General features: G+C 54.4%; 4 protein-coding genes across 4 annotated transcripts; 2 read left to right on the top strand and 2 right to left on the bottom strand.

The window, feature by feature from the left end:
• Positions 1–469: 469 nt before the first annotated feature.
• Positions 470–4,398, bottom strand: ETH_00030575 (uncharacterized protein; the record flags this gene model as incomplete). Its single annotated transcript, XM_013373149.1, has 6 exons — positions 470–736; positions 1,146–1,365; positions 1,463–1,594; positions 1,951–3,174; positions 3,807–3,984; positions 4,329–4,398. 6 exons carry the CDS (start codon positions 4,396–4,398, stop codon positions 470–472), a joined length of 2,091 nt encoding a protein of 696 aa, XP_013228603.1.
• Positions 4,399–4,618: 220 nt separating this feature from the next.
• On the bottom strand, positions 4,619–5,339 carry ETH_00030570 (uncharacterized protein; the record flags this gene model as incomplete). The annotated part of the gene is made up of 2 exons (XM_013373148.1): positions 4,619–5,065; positions 5,304–5,339. 2 exons carry the CDS (start codon positions 5,337–5,339, stop codon positions 4,619–4,621), a joined length of 483 nt encoding a protein of 160 aa, XP_013228602.1.
• Positions 5,340–10,988: 5,649 nt separating this feature from the next.
• Positions 10,989–14,115, top strand: ETH_00030565 (Tyrosine kinase-like (TKL) protein, putative; the record flags this gene model as incomplete). Its single annotated transcript, XM_013373147.1, has 8 exons — positions 10,989–11,747; positions 11,985–12,203; positions 12,318–12,550; positions 12,702–12,808; positions 13,014–13,156; positions 13,313–13,419; positions 13,527–13,611; positions 13,930–14,115. 8 exons carry the CDS (start codon positions 10,989–10,991, stop codon positions 14,113–14,115), a joined length of 1,839 nt encoding a protein of 612 aa, XP_013228601.1.
• A 105-nt stretch (positions 14,116–14,220) lies between these two features.
• ETH_00030560 (uncharacterized protein) lies at positions 14,221–17,487 on the top strand (the record flags this gene model as incomplete). The annotated part of the gene is made up of 2 exons (XM_013373146.1): positions 14,221–14,312; positions 14,508–17,487. 2 exons carry the CDS (start codon positions 14,221–14,223, stop codon positions 17,485–17,487), a joined length of 3,072 nt encoding a protein of 1,023 aa, XP_013228600.1.
• Positions 17,488–18,362: the final 875 nt, after the last annotated feature.

Below are 18,362 nucleotides of genomic sequence, written 5' to 3'. Positions count from 1 at the left end.
AGCAGCAGCGAGAGCAACAAAATCAGCTGCAGCAGCGAAATAAGCAGCAGCAGCGACAAAAGGAAGAGCAGCAGCAGCAGCAGCAGCAGCAGACTCGCGCGATGGTAGATTCTCTCGCGAGCGCCGCGCGAAGCCGCGGATGCAGCAGCAGCACAGGGGGAGTCTGCAGCTTTGTCTCCTTTTGAATTGCTGCTGCTGCTGCTGCTTCATTCAAATCTGTTTCTGCTTCTGTCTCCGAGTCTCCTCTTAGTCCGCTGAGCGAAGCTGAAGTGGCCGTAACGCCCCTCTCAGCCACATCAAAAGGCCTGCGCGCAGGTGCGCCCGCTGTTGCTGCTGCTGCTGCTGCTGCTGCTGCTGTGGTTGAGGGTGACTCTGCCAGTGAGGGTGCTGGAGATCTCACTTTCGCTGTCTCTGCTGCTGCTGCTGGCTGTGCACTAGTTAGGGAACTTTTTCTCTTGCTTTTGCGCTGCTATTTGTGCTGCTGCTGCCACAGCAGCAGCAGCAGCAGCTGCTGCTGCTGCACTTGCCTGAAGCAGAGTTCGCCCTCCTTTGTCTCGTAAACCCTTCCCGTGTCTCTGTTTCTCAGCGACTCCATGGGCTGCTGCAGGCCGCAGCTAACTCGCTGCAGCAGCTGCTGCGCCTGCTGCAGCAGCTGCTGCTGCACTGAATGCTGCACCTCGCGGCCCTGCAGCAGCTCCAGCAGCTGCTTGTGGCGGTCGCGGGTGTCGGCCACCAGCTGCAGCAGCGGCAGATGCAGCACAACAAATTGAATTATTTGTCTCCTTTTTTGTCCCTTTTATCTCATTTGTCTCTTTTTCTTTCTTTGGTTATTCCCTCTTTGTCTTTATTTGTATATTTCCTTTTTTGTCTCTTTTTGCATGCGCTTGGGCCCTTTTGCTTTCAGCCTCGCTGCTGGCCTCTAGGGTTTAGGGTTTAGGGTTTAGGGTTTAGGGACTGCATGGAGAGACGTGGGGGTCGAGTTTGCTGTTTGAGATTTTGACGCAGCAGCAGCGGCTGCTATTTGGGGTTTAGTGCGCCGGGCGAGGGTTTAGCGGCTAGGGTTTAGGGTTTAGGGTTTGCGTGGGCTAGGGCTGCGGCTCCCGGGTCGAAGTCCTAGGGTTTAGGGTCTAGGGTTTAGGGTTTACGGCTTCGTCTGGGCTCAGTTTGGCGATCTCTGCCTTCAACTCTTCAATTCTTTCCTCCAAAACCTTCACTTCTTTTTCGTAAACTTGTCGGTCTGCTGCTCGCAGCCTCTCGTGGCTCTCCAGCAGCCGCTGCTGCTGCTGCAGCTGCAGCAGCAGCCGCTGCAGCGACACCTCGCGGTCTTGCCACCTGTCCAGGGCCCCCTCCAGATCTCCGACGTAGCTAAGCAGCACCACAGAAATGAAAACAAACCCTGCAGCAGCAGCAGCAACAGTAGCAGCAGAAGCAGCAGCAGCAGCAGCAGCAGCAGCAAGCTCACCGCTGATAGGCTGAGACCTCAACGTCTAGGACGGACACCACAGAAGTCAGCGACAGCAAAAGGGCCTCAGCCAGCACCACCCGCTGCTCTCTGTTGGCTCCAATCAGCAGCCGCAGCAGCACGCGCATGTCTCTGCAGCAGCAGCAGCAGCAGCAGTAGCAGCAGCAGCAGTAGCAGCAGTAGCAGCAGCAGCAGAAGCAGCAACAGCAGTGTCGAGGCCAAGAGTGGAAGCGTTTCATGCAGCGTCAGTCAATCGGTCAGCCCAGACGGCAGGCAGCGCAGCGGCTGCTGCTGCTGCTGTTGCTGCTGCTCCAGTGACAACAGCCGCAGCAGGAGCTGCCGCTGCTGCCGCCGCGCTAGCAGCAGCTGCCTATGGCAACTGCAGCAAGTAGAGCTGGCTGCAGTGGGTGCAGTAGCGGCAGTAAGCGGAGCAGTAGCAGCGCCAGCAGCAGCAGCAGCAACAGCAGCAGAAGCAGCAGCAGCTGTACCTGAAACAGGGCAGCAGCTGCTCTTCCACCAAGTCGGCCGTGCAAAGCTGCAGCACAACTTCAAGTGGGGGGTCATCTTCGTCTAGGCTGCTGCGCAGCTGCTGCAGCACTTGCTGCCGGCGCAGGTGCTGCTGCTGCTGCTCCTGCAGAGACAGAGGAAGGTCCGAGATAAAGCAGCTAGGGCTTCCTCTCCGCGCTGCTGCTGCTGCTGCTGCTGCTGATGGATTTGAGGTGGACATACACCTCGCAGGGCCTGCGGAGACAGGCCGGCGACTGCTGCATCTTCGGGAGTCTACGCAGGCAGCAGCAGCAGCAGCAGCAGGAGATTCTGCTGTTGCTGTTGCTGCTGCTACCGCGTCTGCTTCCAGCCCTGAAGCCATCCGGCTGCGCGCTCTCCTTCCAGCAGCAGAGGCGGTGGAGGGCCGCGGTTGCGCTGTTGCTGCTGCTGCGCCGAATGAGCCCCTGCTTGCAGCAGCAGCAGCAGCAACAGCAGCTCTTGCTTTTTCTGTTGCTCTTTGAGAAGCAGCAGTTAGGCGCATGAGGGCCTTCGCAACTGCGAGATCTATTGTCTGCGTGTCTCTCTGAGTCCTGCGGCTGCAGCTGCTGCTGCTGCTGCTGTTGCTGCGGCTGCTGCGGCCCATCTCCTCAACAGCAAATGTTTCGCTGGGACGGGAGGAGCTGGGGTGCTGTTGGCCATCGACGCTGCTGCAGCAGCTAGCAGCAGCAGCGCCAGCAGCAGCAGCAGCAGCAGCAGCACATGGATTCCCCCCAACCCCTCCCAGCAAAGAAGCCCCACCCCAGGAAGCCTCGGTGGGCAGGCAGCTGCTGCTGCCCCCTGCTGCAGTGGTGCAGCAGGAGGCTTCTCCCCTAGGGCTGCAGCTAGCACATCCAGGGCAGATAAAAGTGCTGCTCTCCTTCTTGCTGCTGCTGCTGCTGCAGCAGCAGCTACTGCTGCTGCTGCTGCTGTTAAAGTACCCCCTGCGGGAACATGGACAAGTGCGGGGCCGCTCAAAGCCCAGCAGCCGCAGCCGCTCTTCAAAAAGGTCTTCACAGTGCAGCAGCTGCGGTGGAGGGCCAGCTGCGGCCTCTGCAGCAGCAGCAGCATCAGCAGCAGCAGCAGCCGCTGCTGCTGCTGACGCTGCAATCTGCTGCTTCGGTGCTGCAGGCGGATAACGCATGGAGTTGTAGGCGAAGCGCTGAGATGAAGTCGCCCGGAATAAATGCCTGCTCCCACAGCAGCAGCAGTAGCAGCCAAAATAGCAGCAAGAGCAGCAGCAGCAGAAACAGAAGCAAGAGCAGCAGCAGCAGCAGCAGCAGCCACATAAACATATGGCTAGAGGTAGTCTTGAAGCGGCTAGCCACAGCTAGCTGCCGCCTCAAAAGCGCAAGCCCCGCAAGAAGGGCAATAAAATAGCACAGCAGACATTGGGGAGTTTGATTAGAGATAAGGGTTTAGGGTTTAGGGTTTAGGGTTTGGAAATAAGGGCATAGGGTTTAGTGCCCACGCAAAGCGACTTTGTTTCGCCCAAGATAACGGCGGTCGAAGCTCAACCTCATCGTCCCCTTCTGCAACAGAGGCAACAGCAGCAGCAGCAACAGCAGCAGCAGCAACAGGAGCAGCAACAGCAGCAGCAGCAGCAGCAATAACGATGAGAGCAGCAGCAACAGCAGTTGTGCTGGGGCATTGCCTCTCGGTCTGCTCCTATCGCGTATCTCAGCCGGAAACTTTTATCTGTTTAGTTGTGTTTGTTTGCGTTTTTATTTATATTTCTTTTTCTCGTTTTTATTTCTTTTTATTTCTTTTGTTCCTTTTATTTCTTTCATTTCTTTTATTTCTTTTTTTCTTTTTTTCTTACCAAGAAGCTCCGCGCCCACCCGTGTGGCCTTCGAAGAGCCCCGCAGTGACTGCAGGCAAAGGGCGAGGGGACAGGAATCTCTTTGCTGCTTCTCGGCCACAGCAGCAAGGCGCTCCACGGCCCTTTCTGCTGCTGCTGCTGCTGTTGCTGTTGCTGTTGCTGCTGCTGCTGCTGGGTCCTGCAGACGCACTCAGGAAGCGAAGGCGGAGGCGCGTTGGCGTGTGGAGATACACCCCAACCCCGTGCCCGGCGAGGCTCCCTCAGCAGCTAGCTAGCCACTCAATTCCTAGCTAGCTAGCTAGCTAGCTAGCTAGCTCATGTCTACTAGCTGGCTAGCTAGCCAGCTGCTTGTGGCTAGCTAGCTAGCTAGCCACCATGCTAGCTTGCTGGCTAGCTCTCTAGCTAGCCAGGCAGCAGGTTAATTAGCTAGCTAGCTAGCCAGGCAGCAAGCAAGCTAGCTAGGTAGCTGGCTAGCTAGCTAGCTGGCCACTAGCCAATCTTTATGATTTCTGATGTGTGTACTTGCCTGCCTGCTGTCTGCTGCTGTCCTCTCGGCCCCCTCAGCAATTTCGTCTTCTAGGAATTGCTGCATCGCCTCCAGCTCTGTGTTCACCACACTCAAAGGGCCCAACTGCAGCAGCAGCAGCAGCAGCAGCAACAGCAGCAGCAGCAGCAGCAGCAGCAAGCCGCAAAGCAAACACAAGCAGTGGCACGGGTGGCACTCTAGTGCTACAAGGTGGTCAAGTTGCACCGGTGCTGCAGCAGCAGCAGCAAATACGCACTTGTCTGAATGCTGCTGCTGTTGCTGCTGGTCATTCTGCCCCCTTTGCTGTCGCTGCTCCTGGAGCAGCTGTTACAGGAGCCTGTTGCGACTGCAGCAGTTTTATGTTCACACAGACTTTCTTGCTGCTGTTGGCTGCTGTTGCAGCAGGACTTTGCCCTTCCAGCAGCTGCCCTACGTGTGCAGCAGCAGCATACTGCCTGCTGCTGCTGCTGCTGCTACTGCTGCCGCCGCTGTTGCTGCTGCTGCTGCTGCTGCTTACCCGGGACAATGACCGGCGATGTAAGGACCCTGCTTTGTCAGAAAGGGCCAGGAGCTCGGGGGAAGGGTAAAGCCCGTTGCTTGGTGTCTCTTTGTCGCTGGCAGTGGGCTGCTGCTGCAGCGTTTGCTGCTGCAGCGTTTGCTGCTGCAGCGTTTGCTGCTGCAGCGCTTGCTGCTGCAGCGTTTGCTGCTGTGGCGGCTGAGCCGGGGATTTGGCCTGCAGCAATGCGACGGGGCAGCCCCGCAGTGTTGTAGTGTCGTCAGCAACAGCAGCGGCAGCAGCAGCAGCAGCCCGAGGAGCGACAGCAGCAGCTAAAACAGCAGCAACGGCTGGGGAAGAAGGAACAAGAGGTACATAAATGCGGCAAGCAGCAGATGAGCAGAACAGCAACTGCTGCAGCACGCGGAGCAGCAGCTGTTAGAGTAACATGGCAGAGAGCAGCAGCATCAGCAACAGCCCTGGCCTTCACTGCTGGGGCGCCCGCGTGCATTTGCAGCAGCGACCTGAATGCAGCAGCAGCAGCAGCTGCTGGTGCTGCTGCAGCAGCAGCAAGAATGGCAAATTGGGGTGTAGATCCACCTACATCTCCTCTTTTCTGGGTGTGGGGTTTGTTGCTTGGGGGTTTTCCTCCTTTCTTTTGGCTAAGAGTATTTAAAGGACTGCCTTCAATGAGCAGCGACTGACACTGTCTTCGAAAGCCTGTAAGGCCTTTGTTGTTGCTGTTGCTGCTGCTGCTGCTGCTGTTGGTGGGCCATGGGGGCGCTCCGGAATATGCCTGCGAAACTGTCTGGCTGCGGGGGCGGCTCGGGAGATAAGGGTGAAGGAGATGCCCCCAAGAAAAAGGCGGAGGCCGAGCCATGTGCTTACGCAGCAGTAGCAGCAGCAGCAGCGTCCCCTGCTGCTGCTGCTGCCCCTGCTGCCCCTAAGACTAAGGAGCTAGCAGTACGAGGGAGAGGCTCCGCCTGAGTCCGTTTCAGCCTGCCTTTACGTTTCGCATTTCTAATTAAGCTTTAATTCTAGAATTTAATGAGTTTAGGTCTTTCAGCGTGTTCGTTCTTCTAAACTGTTTGCCACATTAATGAACTATTCAACTGGCGTCTCCTGTGTGTGATCCGGGTGTGTCTTGTCTATGCAGCTGTTCCTTCAGGACCTCAGTAGTGCATTTATTTTGTTTTTTTACATATAATAATTATGAACATGTTCTTACTCTAGGGGAGGGGGGAGGCCTCTGGGCCTCTTCAGGCCTGGGAGCCCCGTTTCGGGTGTGGCTAGGGTTTAGGGTTTTAGGGCTTGGCTTTTAGGGTTTACAGCAGTGGCTGAAGAAAGCCTGTCGTAAGGGTTTGTTCTTTTTCTCTTTTTGATAAATTTAATGTATTTATCCTCTAAAGAAAAGATAAGAGCGCGAAAATGCTGGTGGGGCCGCAGGGTCACTTTCATTGCCAGCGATAGCAGACAAAAACGTGAAAAAAGCGTGTAAAACCATAATTCTCTCGATGGATCTACTCAAGTTATGCATAATCATATTCAAAAGTACTCTGAAATAGGCTGTGAATTCTGGACTCAGAGTTAGGCGAAACAAAAACTCGGGAAATGCCAACAACCAAGTAGTGGCTGAAAGACAGGAGGAGTTTCTTTCACTATTCTTTATCCCCTTTTTTGCGTTTCCGCGTTTCATCCCTTGACACTTTTATTATTTCTGTCTATTTATTTTGTTTGTCTTCTCTTTGCTTGCTTCTTTATCTGCTTGGGCCACATGCTTCTTGCTTGTCTTCACGCCTCAACTCTGTACACATTTGCTGCTTTCTCTCTTGCTTGTTATCTCGCGCTTGTATCTCTCTTCTTCTGGATTTCCGTCTTTTTATAAACACATGTATTATTCACTTTTGTTTTTTTGGGATCTCTTTGTCTGTTCGTCTTGAAAAAGGACTTAGCAGCCTCCCTTATTCTCTCCACTCTTTATTCGTCGGCCTCTCCTTGTGTCATTTTCATGGGCACTAAAGTACTTTTGATCATACATAAATATATATATTATTTCAACATTTTCCATAATCAATATGTGTCTTGGTCTGCCTCTTTCTGCTTCCACTCCCCTTTCTATTTCAGTCCGTTTTCACCGCTCGCCTATTTCTGTTTCCCTCTCTTCCGCAGTATCTCTTACGCCCTCAGCGACAAAAGCAACAAGTGTCCGAAATTTACAAATAAAGACAAAAGCAGCAGCACAGCACAAGGGGCGCATGCAAAACTGGTTGAGCCTTTGCAGCTGTGGCTTCCCATATTTAAACGGCATACCAACAGCAGCAGCAACAGCAGAAATAGTCGAAGCAGCAGCAATCGCAGCAGCAGCACTCGCAGCAGCAGTTAGGGTAGCAAAAAGGCAGGAAAGTATCTGCCCCCATTGCATGCATAATATTCCATCGCAACACTCTTGCAAGTCCACGTCTTAATGCTTAAGCCTTCACGCTCTCAGTAACTGTGGGATCCTAGACGCCACAAAATGCAGCATATTTGCAATTTGGGTAAATTTAAATGATTTCAAATAAAGGCACGTTGAGGCAACGGCAAAGACACCGCAAAAGGAAGAGTGTCAGTCTCAGTCAGGTAGTGTTTTGGTGAGGTTGGGGGGCTTTAGCCGATTCATAAGTGTCAGTCTTAGTAAATGCTTTGCTTTAAAAGCAACTAAAACATCTTTGGTCATTTTGAAACTCCGAAACTGCTAGAATTAGTCTGGGTGGCACGATTCATACGAAAGCGACCAGATGTTTGAAGAAGTATGCTTTCACCGTTCCTCAAGGAACGCTTTTCAGCCACTCTAAAGTGGAATTCCATTCAATATTTTTTCATAATCATTGCCTTTCAAGTGGTGGTTCACAAAATTTGGCCTTGGACCCGTAAAATAGGCATGTAGTGCTATCAGACACGGGGTGGGGCAGAAGGTGGAGAAATCCCCACAGGAGCCACTGGGCTAAAGATTGGTCCAAATCATCTGCACAAGTTTCAAATTATCCTTTCCAGGAATCAAACATCAAAAATTATTCTCTTTGAATTTCCAAAAAGTCTGCGTGCACTCATTCCTAGCTTTGTTAACAACCTCGCACATGGGTCACCTAGGGTATGCAGCTGGCTGTGGGGCAATTCCGTTTCTCTTGAGCCGAAATTCCGCTTTAATCTCTCTCAATTTAAAAATTTTTATTGATAACACAAGAGTACAACAAAATTAATCCCGTTAACCGCGTCGCACTCCTCCTGGTGGCTCCACCTGAACCGAGGCGATCTAGGCTCTAGAATCACATGAATGGAAACCCATTACACTCAAGTAAAGGGCAACAGAGGTTTTTTATTCATATTAGCGTATATTAGCCCTAGATTAATGCGTTATAGCCTAGGTCTGATGGTGCTGTGGGCTCGCTAACCCTGTGCGGTCTGCCTAAGAGAGGCTTGGGGTGCATAAGAGCATTTAAAAGCGGGTGAAGCTCGTGGTGGAGACACAAATGGCTAAAGCTTCTTTTTCGCTGCAACATATGCACAAATGGAAGAAGAGGACCCGGTGCTTATGCCATGTTCTCCAAAGGAAGTTAGAATTGATATTCTGCAAGCGCGTACCGGCCCCGCAACATTCAGCCGAAATGACGCAAGTTTTGTTTTAAAAACAATCTGCTGCATGAGAAAAAGACATCCTTGTTAATTGACTGCTGCAGCTGCTCTCACAACTCCACCTGAAGGCTTGATTAGAAGCAGCAGCGCTGAAGCAATGCGACAAAATTGTTGCAGTGTTTCGAATTGCTGTCAGTGCTGGAGGAAGCCACACAGCAGCGGTTAACACTCTTCGTACTGAAAAACATCTATTTTATTTATTTGCGTCCTATTCTTTGCAAGATCAAATTGAAATTTGCTGTAACCTTCATGACTCTCGATTGAGCTGTCTTAAAGGTTCTCTTTGCTGCACCTAGTTCTGCCTTAAATTGCGTGGAGCATTCCTCCACAGCCTACGATGAAATACTATTTATTTTCTCTTATAATTACGGGAAAGTGCGTAGGATATAGGAATAAATCCATAAAAGCAGCACTTTATTTTGCCTACGAAATTTGTAGGATATTTTTTGCCCACATCGTGCCTGTCTTCCCCAGCAGCAGCAGCAGCCAGCAAAAGGCTACACAGCAGCCAGCAGCAGCAGCAGCAAAAGCATCTTCTTTAATCTAGGGTGAAGCTCTTCTTTTGGGGGAACCAAGACCCTCACTAGCTTGTGGGAAGCGCAGTATTAAGTTACAAAAATTTATTTTCCAATAAGCCCCCACAGCCCTCCTAAGATTTCCTATGCCACTTTCGTTCTTTTAAAAGATCTCTTACCCCATTTTATCTCCCCTTCTGCCCTCCCTTGAACTAGCCTGTTCGTTTCCTTCCTTTAGAACAGGCTTTTATGTGTTTCTGATAGAGTGCTGCTGCTACTTCTGAAGGGACGCTGCTGCTGCAGTGCTGCTGCTGCTGATAGAGTGTTGCTGCTCTGCTGCCTCAGGCCTCCCATCCAGTTGCACGGCTGCTGCTAGCGGCTACACACTACGAGCTAATTAGTCTAATTCCTCTTTCTCGTAGTGGCTACATGATGGCCTTTCTGAAAAGAATAAAGTCATTAACTTGTTGCCTGCGCTACAGTGTGATTCCAAACTAGCGCTTCTGTGGCAAACTTTACCAGGGGAGTCTCCCCTTACTGCCCTGCGGTGCTGCACTGGAAGGCTACTATGCTCATGTGATTAATAAAAAAGTAACAAATGCAGCAAAAGTGCCAAAATGGAGAACAGCGGCAAATGAAGCAGGACCGAGAGCAGCAGCAGTAATAGGATGCCATCAGCAGCAACAGAAAGACCACCACCAGCAGCAGCACCGGCAGCGCAGGCCCCGAGCCTTTCTTCTGTCTGCACACAGCAGATTGGCTCTTGAATTGTCAGCAAAACCAAAATTAAACAATAAGAAGACAAACAGAGCCTTAAGGCTGGAGGCTAAACCCCAACAAAAGGCAAGGCTTGGGCTGGTGGGATCTATGGTTGCTGCGGGACAAGACACGATCGGGGGGCCCTTGTCTATCTCGTGTCTTTATAGATTCGCGTGGTAAACCTGTTCATCTTAATAACAAAACCCTTTGAGCAGTTCCTCAAGACCCCACAGACAAGGACCAGGGGGCTCTGCAGTGTTGCGGTGGCATGCACCAGCAGCAGCAGCAGCAGCAGCAGCAGCAGCTGCAGCCGCTGCCACAAACGGAGGAATCACGCGAGCACAGGTTTTGTGTGGGGAGAATCTGTAGGCCTGTGGACCCCTTAGTAACCTTAGGAGTAGTTGTTTAGCTGCGTTGGGGTCTCTGAAGAGGAAGGTCCATGCGACCATTCCCGCGTCTGCTAGTGTTGCTCCCACCAGCAGCAGCAGCAGTGGCAGCAGCAGCAGCAAGAGCCCGGCGAAAGTTCTTTTTTGCGGCACTTCTGGCAACTTGAATAGTTTAGCAGCCGCGGAGCAGCACACAGGCCGTGGCCGTGCTGCGCAACGCTTGGGATTTGGGGATCGCAGCAGCAGCAGCAGCAGCAGCGTTGCAGCGACTGCAGCAGCTGCAGGCGTAGGACTGAGACCTTGTCCATGGGGCTATTTTTTTAGTCTTCTTTATTTCTTGGAACCTTTTCAGCAGCAGCTTGCACTTGCTGCTGCAGCGGTCGAGCTGTTGCTGCCGCCCCACCACCCCCCAGCAACACAGCAGCAGCCGCAGCAGCAGCAGCAGCAGCAACGCAGCTGCTTCTCGCGTGCGCCGCCTCTGCAGTGCTGCTCAGGCCAAGAGAGCCTTAATAGGTGTGGGGTCGTTTCATGCTGGGGCCGCCTCTTCTGGGGCCAGGGATCGCCCCACTTTGACCTGGGATCGTGTTCTGTCCTCACTGGGATCGTCTTCTCCTGGCCTGGGATCGTCTTCAGGAGCCCTGAGATCGTGTGTTTGCTGCTGCCTTCCACTGCTGGGGTGTGGGGCCGGCTCGGGTTGGAATCATCTCCCAGCTTTTGGTGTCGCTGCTGCAGCTAGGCGCAGAGGGGCCAGCACGGGAAAACAGCAGCAGCGGGAGCAGCAGCAAGTGAAGCAGCTGCAGCAGCTGCAGCAGCAAATGCATAGAAGAGATGACAGCTAACTCTGATGGACGCGGCGCTCTCGGTGGGCCCCCTGAAGACTCATGCAAAGGGCGCTGCAGCGCTGCTGCTGTCTTAGCAGCAGCAGCAGCAGTTGATGCTGCTGTGTTGCCTGTGGCAAAATCGGAAGCAGAAAAGGCGATAGCAGCAGAAGAGGCAGCAGCATGCGTTGGCGGCTTACCTGGCGGGGCCCCACACCATGATGCCAAGCGTTGGCATGCAGCAGCAGCTGCTGCTGCTGCTGCTGCGACGGCACCAGAAACTGCTGGAGGGATACTTGGGATGCCCTTAGCTGACGGTGAAACTGCTGCGTGTGCCGCTGGTGCAGCAGCACAAGCAGCAGCAGCGCTTGCCGCAGCGGAGAGGACTCAGAGGGCCTCGCCGCTGATGACCAGCAAAGATGCAGCAGCAGCAATTGCTGCTGCTGCAGCAGCAGCAGAACAGCCAAGCGGTTCTCTGGACCCCGGTGAGCTCTGCGGCGTGTTCTTCAACGCTGTGCAGCAGCTGTCGCGCGAGGATGGAAGCAGCAGCAGCAGCAAGAGATGCAGCGAGGGCTGCAGCTCCACTGAGCCGCAGGACATGGGAGCAGCAGCAGCAGCAGCAGCACACGCTGAGCAGGGCACCGCGTCAGCAGCAACAGCAGACCCTGCAGCAGCAGACCCCAAGGGGCCCCGAGCGAAGATCTGCGACTTTGAAGCTGATGCGGACGACTCCTCCCTCAACAAAATATCTTTGGAGTACTCGTACGAGGTGCGTTTAGGGTTTAGGGTTTAGGCTCTAGGGTTTAGGGTTTGGGATTCAGCCCCCAGGGTGCATGAGCTAGGGTTTAAGGTTTATGGTTTAGTCTTTCATGTTTAGGCTCCGGAGTTTAGTGTCCAGGGTGCAAGTTTTCGTATTAGGGGTAGAGTTTGCAGGGTTTGGTGTTTCGAGGGTGTGGGCTCCGTTTTGAGGGTTTAGGGTTTAGGGTTTGGGGTTTGTGCGCTGCAGGAGATATACGCGGCCACCGACGGCTTCCGCCACGTCCTGGGGCTGGGCGCCTACGGAACAGTCTACAGGGGTTTCATGCGTGATGGTTTGGAGGTGGCTGTCAAGAGGCTCAACGACCCTTCGGAGGCTGGCTTCGAACGCGAGGTCGTCGTCCTCTCCAAGTTCAGGTCTGCTGCTGCTGCTGCTGCTGCTGCTGAGGGGGTGCTGCGGGTGTGGAGGGTGCTGCCGCTGAGGCGGGGGGTGCTGCTGCTGCTCATGGGGTCCTGCTGCTGTGGGTGATGCTGCTGAGGCGGGGGGTGCTGCTGCGGACGCTGCTGAGTCGGTGCTGCTAAGGATGCTAAGGAGGGTGCTGCGGATGCTGGTGCTGCTGAGGCGGGTATTGCTGCTGCGGATGCTGCTGCTGCGGGGGGGGGGGGTGCTGCTGCTGGGGTGGGGGGGGCTGCTGCTGGTATTGAGGAGGGTGCTGTTGCTATGGATGATGCTGCTGCTGAGGCGGATTTTGCTGTTGCGGATTATGCTGCTGCTGAGGCGGGTTCTGCTGCTGCGAAGGCGCTGCCAGTGAACCTGTACATGAGCTCACCTCTGCTGCTGCGAGGGCTCTTGTTTTGCTGCTGCAAAGCCGAGGCTGCTGCTTGTCCTTTTTTGCTGCTGCTGGCTGGAGGGTGGCTGCTGCCTTTTGCATTTGCTTTACTGGCACGGTTTGGCGCTGCTGCACAGGCACCCAAACTTGGTGATCTTGTTGGGATTCGCTCGTCATGGAAAGGACCGTTTCCTCATTTACGAAATGATGGCTGGTGGTGACGTCTCAGGGCACTTGCAGAGAGGTGCGTTTTGCTGCCTCGGTTGCTGCTGCTGCTCCTGTTCATAGTGTGGGGGCCTCGAGACGGCCCTTTCTGGCTTGGCTGCTGCAGCTTTACAGTGTAAACACGCATCAGCACCAGAAACCGAAGCAGAGAGACGCACTTCTTTGGAAGTGCCTTTGCCGCTGCTGCTTCTGCACGCTGCTGCTGCTGCTGCTGTGTGCTGCAGGAACGCTGACTTGGCTGGACCGCCTCTGCATTGCCCTGGACACGGCGGTGGCTTTGTCGCATCTCCACCGCCACTGCCCCACAGTTTATCACCGCGACATAAAAACAGCAAACATCTTGTTAGACAAGCACAAACACGCAAAGGTTCGGCAAAATAGACCAAAACTTATAGGACTGCAGTTACCTTTCATGGTGTTTGATGAATATACTTCATGAAGAGTTGCTGTGCCCCTCTAGCGGGGAAATTTACACTGCCAAAGGACCACCTGTCTAATGCTGCTGCTGCTGCTGCTGCTGCAGGTTTCGGACTTTGGTTTGGCTTGCCTCGCTAAAAAGGGAACAGGGCGTTTTCCTGTGCGTCAGACAGCGGGAACCGTTGGTTATGCAGATCCCAAGTACATTGCCAGGTGGGACAAGTTGTCTGTCTTTAACTTTGCTTATCTCTTCTGTTTCATTATTTCATCCTTTTGTGTTCTTTTTCACCTACCTGGTGCTGCTGCTGTTGCTGCTGCAGCTCGTTGGTCTCTGAGATGGCGGAGGTCTATTCCCTCGGGATGGTCATGTTGGAACTCCTCACGGCGAAGCCTCCAGTCATTATTGTGAGTCCTGCTGCTGCTGCCGCTGAGTGGTTTGTTGAGTACGCTGTACTTGCTGCTGCTCTATTTTTCGCGGATCTGTGTTTTTGTCTTCCGTCTTTGTGTTTCAAGCAGTCACCTCGTCTGCTACGTGGCAGTCTTCATCTTTCCTTTCTCTAACTTGTGCCTTTTCTTCGGATTTCCTCGTCTTTCCTAGCTCATTTGTTTCATCAAGTTGTACTGAAAAGTGCTTCGACTCACTCCCACTCAGTACTTGTAGACTCAAATAGAGTCAAGTAGCCCAAATAGACCTTTAAACAGCAAAGGCTCGTTTTGCTGCAGAACTCCGACGGCTCCCTCACCTTTGTCCTGGCTCTCCTCGCCCGAGACCCTCCCCGCCTCATTAAGGCCGCCGATACCCGCGCGGGTTTCCCCGCCTCAGTGCTTCATGCCTTCGCAGAAGTGGCGGTTAGGTACGTGGCAGCAGCAGCAGCAGGGGCATCAGCAGCAGACGGGGAGGGTTTTTGAAAACGGAAGCCGAGATGCTGAGCTCCAGAATCTGCTGCACATGGCTAAGTTGAAGGGCCAGAACTTGGGGTGTAAATTTAGGGTTTGGGATTAAGAGTTGCTGCTATGTTCAGCTGCATTCGTGATGATGACATGAAACGCCCCTCTTTCCAGACAATTGTCAAACAGCTCCGTTGTCTCAAAGAAGCAGCAACAAGGTAAAGCACTTAGTCTTTTCTATTCTTGTGCATGTCTTGCTCGTTTGTTTTATGTCTCTTGTTCTGATTTGTATCGCCTGACTGTTTTTCTTGTCACTATCCGTTTTTAACTTCTGCCTTTTCCTTTTGCATCAGATTTGTGCCAGTGGCCATACGCCTTGCTGCTGCTGCTGCTGCTGTCGTTTGCTGCTGCAGTCTCTGCATGAACCCCAAGTCGTTTCCGCAGAGGGACCGGGGTTTCGCGCTGCAGCTGCAGCGAGGCGTTGGAGTTGGTCCTACAGTGCCCGAGGCTCTGAGACCCTTGAAGCAAAAGCTGCCGCTGCCTCCCGCTGCAGTCACTCCTGCAGCAGCAGCAGCAGCAACGAAGCCATCTAGGCAGCAGCCAGCATCAGGTGAGCCCCGAAGAAAGCCTTTTAGAAAAGAAAAGCTTTCGACGCGTTCTGCTTTCCGCAGGTTTAAGTGCGTTTCAACTGCAAGTGCAACTGCTGCTGCTGTAGGTGGCTCTTCTCAAGAAAGTGGGGCTGCCTCTGGAGCAGCTGGAGAACGCAGAGATCCTGTGGTGGCTGCACCGCCTACGACGCTGTGCGCAGTAAACATCAACCAGCCCAGCTGCGGCGAAGTCCCCCCGCAGCAGCAGCAGCTGCAGCAGCAAGTAACGCATGTGGGACAGGAAACGGGTGCTGAGGGGAGGCCAAGCTCTCAAAGGATCCGGTCTTCTCTTCCAGCAATTGTTGCTGACGTTGCTGTTAGTGTGCCACCACAGTATGATAAGGAGACGACAATGCTAAGTGTTGCAGCAGCAGCTGCTGCTGCTGCGTGTACCTCTGCAGTGATGCCCCCAGCTCCAATGCAGGCAGGCCCTACAGCTCCCCCCCATGGTGTTAGCACTGCAACGAATGTTTTGGCAGCAGCAGCAGATGCCGTGGCTCCGGCAGGCTCCGTAGCAGCTGCTTCTGCTGCTGCAGCAGCAGCGGCAGCAGCAGCAGAGCCTGCTGTGTGCCCTGCTGCTTCGTGTTCGGTATCAGCGCCTCCAACGACAGCAGGCATTGGTGTTTCCTCGTGGGCACCTGCATCCTGCAAGAGCGAAGAAGCAGCAGTTGCTGCTGGTGCTGCTTCGGCCATCCCGCGACAACAATCCCGTAGCGCAGGCTCTCTGTCTCGTGATGTAGCAGACCCACAGAGGAACTTGGCTCTGCAAGAGCAGCAGCTCAGACACGAGCTGGAGGTGCAGCAGCAGCAGCAACTGCAGCAACAGCAGCAGCCCAACGTGTGCCTCAGGCTGCCCCGTACGGTCACAGCCATCAAATGCGAGTCGCCTGGGGAGAGCCCGGGGACAGGGGAAGCAGCAGCAGCATCTGGAGCAGCTGCAGCAGCTGGTGAGCAGGGAACAGCTGTAACGATGCCTTCTTGCGCTGCCTTCCTAGCCGGCCCCGCAGCAGCAGCACCGAGCGGAGACAGTGTGCTCCTAGCTGCTCCGTCGTGGCCCCGGAGCGAGCAGCAGCAGCGGCAGAAGGCGAGGCGGCAGTCGCGAAAGAGCAGGAAAAAGCAGCAGCTAATGGGTGCCGATGGAGAGTGCCGTTCACTGCTGCTGCAGCAGCTACAGCAGCAGCGGCGACTTCGCGGCTGCACGGCCAGCACCACCAGCACCATGACGAACGGGGGCAGCACAAGCAGCATCAGCAAGTGCGGCAGCAACCTCTGTAGTAGGAGCAGCAACGGTTGGAGCAGCTGCTGCAACAGCAACCACAGCATCAAGTCCACTATCTCTTTGTCAGCTAGCCGCTTACTTCTCTATGCAGATTTCCTTGGAGAGGCAGCAACTCCGGGAAGGAGTCCCAGCAGCCGCGCTTCCACACGAAGCGGCGCCTTTGCTGCTGCTGCTGCAGCGGCTGCGGCAGCAAGTGCGGGGAGAAGCTCTTGTGGGGGCAGCGGTTCCCCTTCGGCCGCGGCTGCAGCAGTAGCAGCAGCTGCTGTTGCAGCTAGCGGAGATAGTGCCCATGTGTTCCGTTCGGTTGCTGCAGCACCGTTGGGCAGGGTTGTGAGACGCACAGTGGCGCTTACGAGTCCCAGTGAGCAGCAGCAGCAGGCGCAGCAGCAGGCGCCGGAGCAGATGCACCTGCTGCAGCCATGCATGGAGGGGCACCAGCTGTTGCTGCTGCAGGGACAAAGACAAGTTGTCTCTTCACGCGCCTTAATGCTCCCACTAGGCAAGAAGGCAGGCGAGGCGGCGTGCCGCATAGCTGCTCCTTCCCAGAACTCTTTAGATGCAGCATCTGCTGCTGCTGCAGCCTCACGCAGGCATTGGAACTTGCCACCCCCACAGGCGCAGCAAGGCGCAAACTGTGCAGGCAAAAGCTGTGTGGACACCCCGGCCTCAGGGCAGCGGCAGCAGCAGCAAGAGCAGCGGCAGCAGCAGGAGCCAACTGCTGCGCCGAAAACGCCTTTTGGCTTCGTTAAGTCTCTACTCAGCAGCATCAGTCTTGCAGAGAAGCTGGAGGGTGCTCTCCAGCAGCAACAAAGTGCAACATCAGCAGCAGCACCACCACTAGTTTCAGCCGGGTCATCGTTGCCTGCTGCGTCAGAGCAGCAGGACACATACGGCGCGCAGGGCGACAGAACGCATGTTTCCGTGACAGGCATGCACTGCTCAGCTGCTCGAGCCGCACCAGCAACGGCAGCAGCAGCAGCAGGTGCTGCTGCTGCTAGCCAGTCGTGGCGGCCGTCCACCACTTCACTAGATACAAAAGCAGAGGAAGCCGCAGCAAAGGCAGCGGCAGCAGCGAGGGCAGCGGCACAAGCTGCTTCTGCTGCAGCAGCTGCTGGGCACGTGAAGCGCAACGTTGTCATAGGAACAAGCCGCGTCCTCATTCCTGCTGCTGCTGCAGAAGCACCCCGGAGGCAGCTGCCGGCACTGCTTTTGCAGCAGTCTCTGCCCCTAGTGGAGTCCTCACAGCTGCGTGCTGCAGAGGGGCTTGTTTCCACAGCAGCAGATTCAGCAAGTACAGCAGGGAAGGCAGCAGCAATAGGTACAGCTCAAACATGTCTTCCTGGGGACCAGCAGCAGGTGCGCCAGCAGCGGCAGCACGTACAACAACAGCAAGTGCAGCAAGAGCAACTGCAGCAAGTGCTGCTGCAGCAGAGCGCGACCCTGTCCAAGTTTCAAGCGTTTTTTTAAGCCTGCCGTACCCCAGTGAGACACTCGCCAGCCGGAATATCGGGCGGAGTTTCGGTTTTCTGAAGTAAAGCCCAAAACCTGCTTTTAAATAGTCACTGGACTCAGCTAATGGCCTGTGCATGCATATATGCACAGGTGCATGGGGACAAGCGTGCATGCGTGCACAGGTGCATGGGGACATGCGTGCATGCGCAGAGCGTTCCCTAACGTGCAACACTCTTCCATGTAGCGTTTACAGACACGCGATTTAGACTGCAGGCGTGTGTGTCAATTGCTTGCATGTGATTAGGGTGCATGCATACGTACATATTAGAGCGCATGCATGCATATTTGGCTGCATGCATGCATGCAGCCAAGTATACATGCATGTTAAGAGTGCTTGCAATATGTTTGAAGACATGCCATCCCGTATAGGGTGCAGTGTGCATGCGGTTTGTACAGCAGTGCATGCGTGCGCCGTGCGTGCAACGAGAGGGATTTGCTTGGAGCTGAAGTGCATGCATGCATGTATGCATGCAAAAACAGAGCGGGGCACTGCGCAGCCCTTGATAAGCTCCGAAGGCATTTTGAAAGGCTTTTCTGGTCTTTCTTTCCCTGTCTTTGTCAGCCCAGGGCCGCCTTTTACATTTGACTCCCCGTGGGAAACCCATAACAAATCTTGTATGCATGCGTGGGTGTGCGGGAGAGTGCGTGCACTTATATATGAAGGCGTGCATGCAATTTTTGCATGCGTATACCCGAGGCTACAGATAGCCTCTTTTGCAGGGATCCTTGAGGACCCCGTGCCTTTTTCGTCTCACGTAGGTCCTCTCGAACTTGAATGTCTTATAAATTGTAATTTGTCCTTATATCTGCACCATTCACCGCTGTAGCAT

The sequence above is a fragment of the Eimeria tenella genome, genomic scaffold, assembly GCF_000499545.2.
Source record: "Eimeria tenella Houghton genomic scaffold, Eth_scaff120, whole genome shotgun sequence".
NCBI classification, from domain to species: Eukaryota; Apicomplexa; class Conoidasida; order Eucoccidiorida; family Eimeriidae; genus Eimeria; species Eimeria tenella.
Note: the sequence above shows the minus strand (reverse complement) of the source record. Positions and strands in the feature narration are given on the sequence as shown.